Here is a 13,516-nt window from a genome sequence, read left to right on the forward strand (position 1 = left end):
ATAATCTAGACCTCCCACCAGAGGGCAATAGAGAGCAGGTCAGGAAAGGTATGCTCACATTTTGTTTGCATGATCCATGATCCTTCTGTGTTAATTCTTATCTTAAATTTTAAAGGAGGAAAAAAGGTGTTGTTGTTAAAACTTGGTACTTTTCTTTTGCTTTTTCCCATTTAATAATAGTCCATTGACTTGGATTATTGTATTACTGGGCACCTAGTTCTACCTTAACCACCCACTTCAGTATATCGTCAACATAACAAGGACAGTGATTTTCTTAAAATGTAAGTCCAATCATTTCAGTCCTCTGCTCAAAACTATCCAACAACTTCCCATCTTATTAAGAGCAGAAGGCAAAGTCCTTAATGGCACACAAGCCCCAATAGTCTATCATGTCTCTTTCTCCTTGTTCACTCCACTCCAGTCACATCATCTTCATTGCTGCTTCTCAAACATGCTAGTACTCTTGACCTAGGGCCTTTGCATCTGCTGTTCCTCTGCCTGGAATGCTTTCCACAAGACATTTGCCTCATTCCCTTCCTTACCTCTCTAGAACTTTATTCATGTGTCACCTTCTAAGTAAGCCCTTCCCTGTTCATTCAACTTAAATTCCTAATTACCCCTTTTGTTTTACTTTTGCTTTTCTCCACTATATTTATCATCCCTTAACCTACTATATATTTTATTTATTACTTATTTTATACATGTCTGTCTCTTCCCTCTAGATTGTAAGAGGACTTTTTCATCACTTTTCTTTATTCTTATAGTTACAAAACCTATAACAATGCCTAGCTCAGTATATATACATACATGAATGTGTTTGTGTTTTGACAAAAGTAACAACTGAATGAATTCAACAGATACTTATTTTTATTCATATCATTTATCCAGAACTGTTACTATCAATAAATACTACACACACACACACACACACACACACACACACACACACACACTACTTTGTGTTGTCACGTGAAAATCCACATAATTGTCTACAGCAGTGGTTTCTTGAAGTGTGGTCCCCACACTAACAGCATCAGCATCAGTATCATATGGGAACTTGTTATCAATGCACAGACCCCACCAGAAATCTACTAAATCAGAAACTGTATTTTAATAAGCTCTCTGGGTGCGTCTGATGCATGCTAAACTTTGAGAACCCCTGATAGAAGTTTATTAAGTTGGAAATGGAAATTGAACTTTTAATACATTCTTATTTTGCATATTAGAGATTGCAGGTTTTTCTTGGGTACAGTTAAGTTTGGGAATATTCTGGCTTTAATAAATGACATGTGAGTCTTCTTCTTAGTGAGCCCTACACCTACGTTCTCCTTCATCCCTACAGTCAGTCTTCCAGGTCAGGACCTAATGTCTTACCGCTGGTATTGTAGTGGCTTTCTGACTAACTAGTCTCCGTGTACTAACTAGTCTAACTAGACTCCGTACGCTAACACATTTTCTTGACTATAAAATGAATTTTTTTCATATGTTTTCATTTCTGAAATAAAGATGCATCTTACAGTCAATAAGTAAATTTGATGAAGTGGTTTTTTTTTTTTTCTTATTTTCCACAAGATTGTTTTTATACCAAAGACCTATTTTATAATGGTGGAAATAAGATATTTTCCTATAGTGTTTTGCTTCCTCATGCATCTGATTGCCCTTTCCCTGCCCTCTTGTGCCCCATTTTTCTCATACTTCAGGCATCTTCATGTGAAAAATGTTCATTCGTCAATCTGCTAATTTTAAGAAAGACCTCAGTGAAAGAATGATGCATTGCATAAACTTGAACTCAAAGCAGTCACATGCTCAAGGCTAATACTCTTTTCATTAAAAAAGTTTGCAGCTGTTTATTTTCAGCTTAAATTGGAGTTTTTGCTTATGCCTGGCATATTCTCACCAGCATCTTCAGTGGCTCTCTCTGAGCCTATTTCTGTAGTTCATGAATCACCGCTTAGGAAGCACAGCAGAGTGCACAGAGCAGGATTCCCGCAGTGTGAACCCTCTCTCCATGTGCTACCGCTCTTTTTCCTCGCCTACCTCTCTGTCTTTTAAAATTTATTACATTGTCTTACTTTGCTGCTCTGAGGAGCACAGGCTTTTTCCTGTAAGCTAGGTTCTTTATGAGCCTCTAAATTTGGATGTAGCACACAGCAGCTAGGTTATTGTAATAGCTTCCAGGATTCGTTGGGAGGTCTAGGTTGAGCCAGAGTATCTACGCATCCATGCTGATTACTAATAGTCTTTTTCTTCCCTTCCCAGCTCCAGCTTTTCCCTTGGTCCTATAGGCCTTCTTTGGGTTTCTCATTAATTGCCACAAATACGGTAGCCAGGGGATGGCACCAAGGTAAGCAGGCCTCCTTGTGGGTCCAAATGATGGGATATTGCAAGAAAAGTTTCTAAATTAAGTTCACATAAACCCAATTTCTGCCTCCCAGCCCTAGCTACACATTAGAATCGTCAATTAAATTTGACTCTCTGTCAAATTTGAGCATCTGTGTTTCAGATCTCTCTGGGTAATGACTAATGTCTAGTCGGCGCTGGGAACCACTGATGAGCTCCCAGAATGTGGGCTATTTTACTTGTGGAGATTGGTGATCAAGCCTAAAATCGCACCTTTGTGTCCGAATAAGCTTAACTAGCTAATAACAGACATGATTCTTACCGCCTGCTGAATGTCATTTAAACTCTGTCTATAAGCAAGTTATATTTATGTCAGCAGAGCTAAAATAATAAAATTTAGCTGATTTCTTAGAAAACAAGAGAGGAACATAGTCAAATAGGGAACAACTCTATTATACCAGGGTTTGAGCAAGGGAAGTGTCCTCATTGTGGGCTTTGAGCTAACATTATAGTGAGAAAAAGACATTGATTTTCATTGGGCCCAGGAGGGATACAATATATCCACAGTATCAATTAATTCATTGTTGAGTAAAGTACCTTATTATGGAGGTACTTTACTACATCTGGAATATACCCTTGACATCTTTTATACCTAAATTTATACCACTGAAAGGATTCATTATAATCCAATTTATTGAAATGTAAAAAAATAAAAACACATGCATTGTAAAACATCATTTTTCAAGCTGTGTTTTGCAATTAGAAGACTATTTCAGAACACTGTAGCAAAAATGGCTGAAACATTTCTCTGATGTCATGTCTGTTTCTTTTAGTCACCATTCACAACATTGTACTAGCAGCAGGAAATAGAAGATACTATCTTAATAAACCATAGTGGTTGTTGAATGTGTCCATTATGGTGGGGGGTGGGAGGGATGGGGTGGCTGGGTGATAGAGATTGGGGAAGGTGTGTGCTATGGTGAGCGCTGTGAATTGGGTAAGACTGTTGAATCACAGATCTGTACCTCTGAAGCAAATAACACATTATATATTAAAAAAAAAAGATAGTAGGAAGGGAGAAATGAAAGGGGGGAAATCGGAGGGGGAGACGAACCATGAGAGACTATGGACCCTGAGAAACAAACTGAGGGTTCTAGAGGGGAGGGGGGTGGGGGGATGGGTTAGCCTGGTGATGGGTATTAAAGAGGGCACGTACTGAATGGAGCACTGGGTGTTATATGCAAACAATGAATCATGGAACACAATATCAAAAACTAATGATGTAATGTATGGTGATTAACATAACATAATAAAAACAAAAATAAAATATAAATAAAAATATAAATAAATAATGTGTCCATTATAAACAAAAGCAATCCCACACCGGCCCCACAAAAATTTCTTATTTTTACTCAAAACTTTTAAAAACTGTAATCGAATTGCTGTTGAGGGCAATGGACATGATGATTTTAAACAATGGACATGATGATCTGGCATATAAATAAGGAGATTTTCATGTGTAAGTACTATTTCATAAGCCCCTTCACTGTTCCTTATAACTTTTAGTTTAGTATTGGTAATTAAAGGCAACCAATAAAATAATTTTCATCCTAACACATCATTCTACCATCATAATGTATACATAGAGCAGGTAAACTCTAATATCTCTTTACCTCAGGTTCGTTACCTGAAGGGTGCCCAGAAATATATGGAAGAATTTAGGCAATTAGAACAATTCAGAAACAATTTATTAAGCACCCATTATTCACTATGCTGGGAACCTTGGGAATAGTGCCTCCTCATAATACGATGACTGACATATAATAAATACCCCCCAAATATTGATGAATTAAAGAATAAATATAAGACATGACTTCTGTCCTTTAGGAACTAATACTTCAGTGGGAAGAGACAAAAACACAGATATCTGAAGAATAGGACAGAGTTCTTTAATGGAGGGGCAAACCACTAGGGAAGTAATAAATAATTACTATAGCAGCTTAGAAGTAATATTTCGGCAGATAGTAAATCCGAAATGCTTCTTGAGTTAGGCGAGAGGTGAACAAAGTACTGAAAGTACAGAACCTCACAGAGGAGAATTGAATTGAGGAAGGACATCCCAGAGGGAAGCAAATCACTTCAATAAAAAATGAAGACAATTCAGGGAAAGGAAATACTTTGGTGGAAGGGGTTGTGGAGATATGACTAATATGTAAGGGGGTTTTCAATGAGAAGTTAAAATTTTTCTGTGTGGTAGGAAGCTCTCAAGATTCTTCAGAAGGAATGGCACAGTCAGATCTATTTTAGAGGATTATTTCAGAGGCACTGTTCAGAACAACTTGAAGAAGGTAGAGGCTGAAGGTTTGGGAGGTTGTATAGTAAAGTATGCACAAGATGGTGAGGACATGAGCCAAGGCACTGGTAGGTGAGTGGAGGAGCTCAATTTGAAAGACATCTTGCTTGTCCAAATAGATTTTGAAGATTGGTGGTTGGTGAGGATTGAGGGAAAGGGAGCAAATTTCATGTCAGAACAACTAGGGATATAGCTATTTTATAAAAGAGATATTTCCAGAATGTGTAATATTAGCAAGATGATATTGGAGGGTTCTGGTATAAATTTTGAAGAGAAGTACTTTCCAAATAATTATATTGCTTAACATACTCCGGAAAAGAATAAGACAAAGAAGTAAGTGTGAAAGGGTTGAGAGCAAAAGATAAGTTGAAAGCCAGATACCACAAGAGGTTACAAAAGTGGCAAGAGATCAGGGAAAAGTGGCATTAAAATGTGAATAATGTCACACAGATGGGAGTCAGGAAGCACAGGAAAGTGGTGAGCAGGTTAGAATGAATGAATGTGAGAAAGCATAGAATACATGAGTTGCCCCCTTACTGTAGAGAATCCGAAGAGTAAAACCGTGCAAGAAAGATGGGCCCCATGAAGAAATGATCTAACTGGGCAACCGGTTCAGGAGGATGGGGAGCCTAGACACTGAGCACGAGGATAATAAATAGCATGTACCCTTTTAGTGAATGAATGGTGAACTTGTTAACTCTGTACTAAAATACCATGTCAGTAGAAACTTGGTGAATAGATAGGAGGTAGTACTCTTTGCTATTTCCAAGAAATTAAAGTGATTTCTTTATTTTAAAAAGTGACTTCTTTATTAATAAAATTGTGGTTTATCTTATTTACCATGCTCCATCAGCCTTGCTATCATTAGTCTGTTGCTTGCACTTTGGAACCCACTAAGGTCTGTCCGTTCCATGTCTCGCCTTCCCAGGAGGCTGCAGTGGCAGGCATTGGGCGTTCGCAGGCACACTTTAGCTAAGACAAAAGGCATCTTCTCATGAGGAAACTTGAAGGGCCCTGACCTGGAAAGTGAGGCCCCATAGAGCCCACTAATTCTAGACCGAATCTAAGATTTAAATAATATAAGGGCTCCATTTAAAACAACAACAGTGACAGTTGGCAAACATTTAGGCTCTGTGGATTTAGTGGCTTAGGAAGCTTTCTATCTAGTGATTAATTCCTGCCAAGATCATTTTCATAAGCAATTGGATGAGACCTAAAGAGTCACCTCTGCTTCTGTCATATTAAAAAAAGGGGAAGCTAAATACATCCTCTGGTCTTCAAATGTGATAACACTTACCAGAATAATCGCGGGGACAAATACAAGTGTATCTTCCTATCTCATTGAGGCATGTAGCTTCATTCTTACAGGGATCTGAGACACACTCATCCACTTCCAGGTCACAGTGCCTGCCTTGATATCCTGGGACACAGAAGCAGGAATAGCCATTGATTCCATCCTGGCACATGGCCCCATTGTGGCAAGGGCTCGAAGCACACTCATCGAGATCCTTTTCACAGAACCTTCCAGCATATCCATCAGGGCAGATGCAGACAGCATGAACAGGGTCCTGATGGCAAATACCTCCATGTTGGCAGGCGTTTGTGCCACAGAAAACAGTAGCGGTTTCACAGGTTGTCCCACTAAAACCAGGAGGACATTTGCAGAGAAAGCTCCTTCCTCCAGGGGTGTTCACACAAGTGGCATTTCCTTGACAGGGATTGGAGAAGCATGGATCTCTCATGTTCTCACAGTCTTTGTCCAAATTAATGGCCACGTCTGAACAATGGCAGTTGTTGTCTTTTGAATAATCATTGCATGTAGAATTGTTTTGGCAAGAATTTGAGAGGCACGTGGTGTCATTTTTATTGCAAAAGGAACCTACAAGGAAATAAAAAATATCAAGATGAAGTTTACAAATAAATGGCTAAGGATAAAATTAAAGATCTTTTTGCTCCTGTGCCATCTCAAACTCATTAATGAAATACAGTTGGCTGCATTCTTTTGATGAACTTTATCAAATGATGTCTAATGATGAGGCTTTTCTTTAATGATTTGTCAAATCTTTTCATGTAGTTGCTAATAAGGAACAAAAATAGCTAGTTTGAGATTCTTCGCTTCTCCACTTCCCTTTCTCAGGGCCAAGTGCCACTGAGCAATGGGGTGAATTGAAGCAACTGTTAAATTGTCCTATACACATACACTTTTGAAATTCACGTTCTCTCATGGAGGATTTTGGAGTATACTGGGAAATGAGATAACAAAATTGTCTCTGAATATAGTCTAACTGAAACTAATATTTAAGTGAATGTTACAACTTGGTTTATGACTGCTGTATCACAATTATCATTTATGTTCTTTAAAAAAAAGCATAGAAAATGAAAATATTAAAATAAAATACCAACTATTTGTTGAAGCTCTACTCTTTGTACCAAGCTTACCAGGTATTTCACATATATTATTGCTAATCCTCACAGCAACACAGTGTTATTATGTACATCTTACAGATGACAAATTAAATCCCTCTGCAAGGAAATAGATGTAGTAAAGTTTATGGAATTTGTTTTTCTAAAAGCATCTCTGTTCTAGGGATACATTTTTGAAATTCTAATTGGAATAACAACCAACAGAAAAACAATAATTCTTTAATTTTTTGCCAAATTCTTTAGATATTTGTATGTATGGAAGTTTTCCCCAAATATATATACATTATGACTGCCGCATTGTTATTTTCTTAGTCACATATATGGAGAAGCTTTATGATTTGTCAACTCAATTGTATTATCCCACAAAACACTGTCTTGCATGTGGATTCATCTACTATATCATTCTCTTATTTTTATTTCCTTTCTCACAATATCGCTCACAAACATAGTAGCCGGCAACAGTAGAGGCTTGTAATAAAAAAAAAAAAAAAGGTACAAAATGGAGAGTTTGCTCTTAGGACATGAGACATAAATCAACTATTGTCAGAAGAAAATAGTGTGTAAACTTTGAGAAATATGTAATGATAAATCTTTTCCTTCTCTTCCTGTAAAAAAGAGAGGTGGTTCTCATAACTTGGTGTGGCCACCAACAGGGTGATGGAAAGATACTGAAAATAAATGACTAATTGGTGCCTCATACAAGAGTGAGAAGATTTTCATAATTATCTTCTATGGAGTCTTCCTGGCAGCCAACAATTTTCCTCTAGTGCCTACACATAGAAAGTTAACATATGCTTCTATATTATCAGGAGGGTTGATCAGAGACCAAATATTTTCTACTCCCTATGAGAAAATTCAACTAACCATCCTTATACTTTAGCTTTTTTTTTTCTCCTCAGATGCTGGCTTTCCCATCACATCTTCAGATGTGATGTCCTCATGTCACTTCCTGAGCGCTTTCTTTTCTAAGTTTTATTTGCCATCTTATATATGCTGTTATTTCTTTCTGTATATGTTTGTTTGTTTTCTGTTTTCTTCATTAGAATGTTATCTCCACGGAGGAAAAGAACCCTTGTGTTTCCATATGTCCTGCGTCTGCAACATCACCTGTCCCATTGCAGGTGCTCAATACATACTTATCATCGGAAGGAAGAGGGGAAATGTCACAACAGAAACATGGAAGCGTGCTGTGCGATCACAGGGGCCAGGAAAAGTGTTACCAGGAAGAGTCTCAATGAAGACAAGGCACTTGAGATGTGTTTTTCAGTGAATGCAAGTGAAGGAAGGATAGTATTTGCAAAAGACAGAACTAAAGCATGAGAGTATTGGCATTCTCTGTCAAAAATAAGAAAAGCATGAGGGGTGTGGGGCAGCAAATGGGGAGGAATAGGAAGAAATATTTAATAAGTTCAAACTTTTTGGCAGCATTTAAATTCTTGTGTCCAAACTGAGAAAATTCAATTAAATACTGCAGTTGCCCTCTTCACCAGTAAGGGTATTTATGAATTTAGGTTTTCCATTTATTTTTGTTTTGTTAGTGATCATGGTGATGGTTTTTTTCCTTCCTTTAATAATCAAGCATTATCATTTAAGCTATGAAATGAAGCATTTGTGTGGAAAGACAGCAAAGGAAATGAGCTTTTATACCCAAGGCCCCTCCAATGCAACTTTTAAAATGGATTTCTTATAATGTTTGTGTATAGCATTTTACCAGATGGAAAGCTAAGTTTTATAAGGACTAAGTCATTTGCATAGTGTCAAAGAGAGGTAGGATTTGAACCTCTGGTTTGTCCATTTCTTTTTACTGCATTCTTTTAGAAGTTAAGATACTTATTGGGTAGAGTTTCTTACGTAAACATGATGATATTCACATTAAATGTTTAATTCTCTTCCTTTCCAAAATTCTGGGAAAGACATAAAGGATAGCAAGTAAGCATATTGAAAAATGCTCAACATCATTTACCATTAGGGAAACAGAAATTAGAAACAATATCTAGAATGGCCACTAGAATGGCCAAATGACAAAAATTGGCAATACCAGGTATTGACAGGAAGTGGAGAAATGGAAGTCTCCTTCATGCCCTCTCTCTCTCTAACTAATCATTCTTGCCTATATGCTACCAGTTGTATTAGTGTTTTCAAATATTGGCCTTTGACTTTATATAGTTTACCTATAATACCTTTGTTTTCTATCCTAGATTTCTGTTTTTGCCTTTTTATTTTCTTAATTCTTCTTGCTTTGGGTTTAATTGCTATTTATTCTTTCAAGTATTCCTAATTTATTAATTTAGGACTAAAAATTTCTGTGTAAAACAAGCACAGCTTTACTGCATTTCTTATAAGTTTATTTTCGATATCATTCAAATAAAAATATTTTCTAATTTTCATGGTGATTTCTTCTTTGACCTATGGAAAAAATCTATAAAAATCAATTACATCAAATTGTTAACTGTGTTATTCGGAACTTCTATAGCATTGGGGTTTTTTTCTACTATTTCTCTTCATTGAGATTGATGCATTGAAATCTCCTGTAGTGAATATGAAGTTCCTATTTCTTCTTTTAGTTCTGACAATTTTCACTTCTATATTCTGAAGCTATGTTCTTATGTTCATAGACATTTAAAATGGTTATATCGTCCTGCTGGTTTGACCCTCGTATATTCATACAATATCCTTTTTATCTATAATGCATCATACCTTAAAAGACTACTTTTCCTGTTGTTGTACTGCTGTATCAGTCACATATCAGTCATATATCTCCTACATGGCTGGTGGGAATGCAAAATGGTGCACCCACCCTGGAAAACAGTTTCCAAGTGTCTTATTAATTTAAACATACACTTATTCAGCAATTCCACACCTAGGTATTTCCCCCAAGAAAACAAAAACAAGGTCCACACAAAAACTTGCTTTCGAAATTCATAGTGGCTTTATTCATAATGCCAACACTGGAAAAAAATCCAAATATTCATCAGCTGGGAAATAAATTTTAATATATCACACACTGGGCTACTACTCAGGAATAAAATGGGCAAATTACTGACCCAGTGAACAACATGGAGGAATGTTTAAAGTATTATGTTAAGTAAGAGAAACCAGACACAAAGACTGTCGCTGTATGATTCAATTTTATGACATTCTAGAGAAGGCAAAGTTATAATGATGGAAAGCAGCTCAGTGGTCACCAGGAAATGGAGGTGGGTGAAGGGAACTAACTGTAAAGGGGCATGAAGGAGTTTTTATGGAAACATTCTGTGTCATGATTGTGGTAATAGTTATTGACCATAGGCGTTTGCCAATGAAATTGGGTTAATGTTATTGTATGTAAATTATACCTCAATAAATCAGACCAAACAAACAAAAAAAAGCCCTAGAAAAAAAGGATAAAAAGGGATGAAATTACCATATTCACAAGAGCCAGAAGAGAGGTTGAGGGGACAGCAATAAATACCCATAAACATACACTCATACATAAAGGGAAGCTAGGCTGCAGGTGGGTGAGTTGTAATAGACTTAGCTTACCAGAATAAGCAAAACCCCAGCTGAGAGAAACCTAGAAGCAAGACAGTTTATGCAGTAGAACCCTCAAAAGTTTCAGGAATTAGAGGCTCCATGTACTCAAGTGGTGCTGAAAATGGAGAGGTTTTTTGGAAAACTTACCAAAAGCACAGTTTGATTCTCATATCCCATTTTTTAGCCCAGGAAACTACGTGATGGCCCTTCTCGCATGACGGGGATTCAAAGGCACAAGCACAACTAGTGGGAGTGGCCGGGTCTGATTTGATAATGGGGATGAAGTGAATGTCTACATAAAGAATTGTGAGACACTCCCAACCTCATTTTCAATTCAGTTCTAAAAATGCCAGCGGCCAGGGGCGCCTGGGTCGCCCAGTCGTTGGGCGTCTGCCTTCGGCTCAGGTCATGATCCCAGGGTCCTGGGATCAAGCCCCACATCGTGCTCTCCCACTCCCCCTGCTTGTGTTCCCTCTCTCGCTGTGTCTCTCTCTGTCAAATAAATAAAAACATAAATAAAAATAAAAATGCCAGCAGCCAGATTTACTCCCCAAGCAGGAAATAATTTCTTCTCTTAACCAGCCCGAGAGAAAATATTTACAGATGCTGATATTGGGTGTCACCCATTGAAATGAGCCAGCCCAATCACTGCAGAATAAATCCTAGTAAGCTAGAAAGCTCTGTAACATGAAATAGAAGTGCTTTCAAATAGCTCTTTTAAACAAACACAGGCATAAGGGTATATATGAACTATATATATATATATGCATTACTGTCATTTAATTATACTTTAAATTATATTACAATTATACTCTAAAGAATAATGATAAATAAACATCCTTGTACCCATTAATAAGCTTAAGAAACAATAGTACCTCTTTATTAAATATGAACAGATTGTATCAGATTACCACATGGAGGAAAACCTCTAAGATAAAACACTAAGACCAAATGCACAAAAAAAAAATTTTTAAGTAACTTGGAAGAGACAAAGACAATTTAAGGACTGGAAAACAATTTATGAAAACTTGAGCATTAGTAATTTCAGAGTTAAGAAAGGATAGTGCAGCAATGAAATAAGTATAGGTGTTTATCAAAATAAACTTCTAGAGAACAAAAGAGGCTTTAAAATTAAAAATACAGTGGTAGATGTCTTTCTCTGCTTGACGATAATTGTCTTTCTCTGCTTGACTTATTTGTCAAGCAGAGAAAGACAATTATCATATGGTTTCACTCATATGTGGAACATAAGGAATAGAGCAGAGGCCCACAGGGGAAGGGAGGGAAAACTGGATGGGAAGAAATCAGAGAGGGAGACAAACCATGAGAGACTCTGGACTCCAGGAACCAAACTGAGGGCTACAGAAGGGAGTGGGGTGGGGGATGGGGTAACCGGGTGACGGGTATTAAGGAGGGCGCGTGTGGTGAGGAGCACTGGGTGTTATACGCAACTAATGAATCGCTGAACACTACAACAAAAACTAATGATGTACTATATGCTGGCTAGTTGAACATAATTTAAAAAAAACTACATCCACACCCACACAAAAAGAAAATGAAAAACAGTGTTTATTTCTAACAGTGTTAGAAATAAAAAATCCAGGTAAGTGATTGAAAGATGATGTTGAGGAAAATCTACCAGACACTAGAAAAAAATACTAAGAGATTGAAATGAGAGGTAGAAACAATAGGGGAACTAGAGGATCAGTCAAGGAGGCGTTTCAAAATAGAGAAATGGGGTGGGGGTGAAGGAGGCTAGGAGAGGAGGGAGAAGGAACTTAAAATAATGACAGAAATATAAAAATTGTTCCTATAATTAAAAACAAACAAGTTTACAGATTTAAAGCTTCTACTAAGTTCCCTACACAAAGAATTAAAAAATAGATCCACAGCAAAGCACATCATTTCCCTGAAGCAGGACAGGGAACCACTCATTTACAAAGCATCAGAAATCAGAGTAACATTTGGTTTCTCCACAGAAATATTGAAAGCTAGGAGATATTAGAAAAATGCCTTAAAAATCCTGAAAGAAAACAATTCCTAAATTAGAATTCCATGCCCAGCTAAACTATCAATCAGATGTTGGCAGGGGAAGGCAAATATTTGCAAAAATTCAGAAATTTAAATTTTCAGCTTTCATGCTCACTTTTCAGGAAGATTCTAAAAGATAAGCTCTATGAAAGTGAGAGTGTAACCAAGAAAATGAGAGACATGAAATCTAGCGTACAAGGGATCTAATAAAGGAAAGAAGAGAAACATTTTACCAGAATCACTTGCTGGACTACAGACATGCTATCAGCATAGAGATTCACTAGTGCTGAAGGCAAAAAAAGAAGGTGGAGCTCAGAGAAGAAAAATGCAGAGTACCATATAGAGAGGTAAAGGAAAACGAAATAGAACAAGGTTTTTTAAACTCTTACTAGTATTAATTCTAGGGAAAAGGCTGTGCAAAAAGGGAAATGAATCGTAATATACTATGTGGTTGCATTGTTCTTTATAAATAACAATAATGATAATTATGATTTAACTAAAGCAGTAGAGTTGCATGTGTGCTGGGGGCTGTCGGTGTGTGTGGTTGAGAACTGCAGGAAAATTAAATCTACTTTTACTGTAGCAGGATTCCAATAGATTATGCTAGTATCTAAAACAAGGGAGGGGAGCCTGGGTGGCTCAGTCGGTTAAGCTTCTGACTCTTGATTTGGGTTCAGGTTATGAACTCAGGGTTGTGAAATCGAGCCCTGCCTCCGGCTGTACCCTGGGTATGGAGCCTGCTTAAGAGTCTCTCCCTCTCCCTCTGCCCACCCCCACCCATGCTCTAAATAAATAAATAGATAGATAAATCAATTAAATAAAACGAGGGGGAAAACTCAGCTTATTATTTACAAG

The 13,516-nt window shown here is 37.2% G+C and overlaps 1 protein-coding gene across 1 annotated transcript in view; it reads right to left on the minus strand.

Annotated features, from left to right (window-relative positions):
• The window catches only part of CRB1 (crumbs cell polarity complex component 1), a 211,642-nt gene that overhangs the window by 135,516 nt on the left and 62,610 nt on the right, over positions 1 to 13,516 (minus strand). Inside the window, exon 2 of the mRNA XM_027612985.2 lies at positions 5,991 to 6,572. Coding sequence (XP_027468786.1) covers positions 5,991 to 6,572 — 582 coding nt within the window. The remainder of the gene's footprint in view (positions 1 to 5,990; positions 6,573 to 13,516) is intronic.

The sequence above is a fragment of the Zalophus californianus genome, chromosome 10, assembly GCF_009762305.2.
Source record: "Zalophus californianus isolate mZalCal1 chromosome 10, mZalCal1.pri.v2, whole genome shotgun sequence".
Lineage (NCBI taxonomy): Eukaryota > Metazoa > Chordata > Mammalia > Carnivora > Otariidae > Zalophus > Zalophus californianus.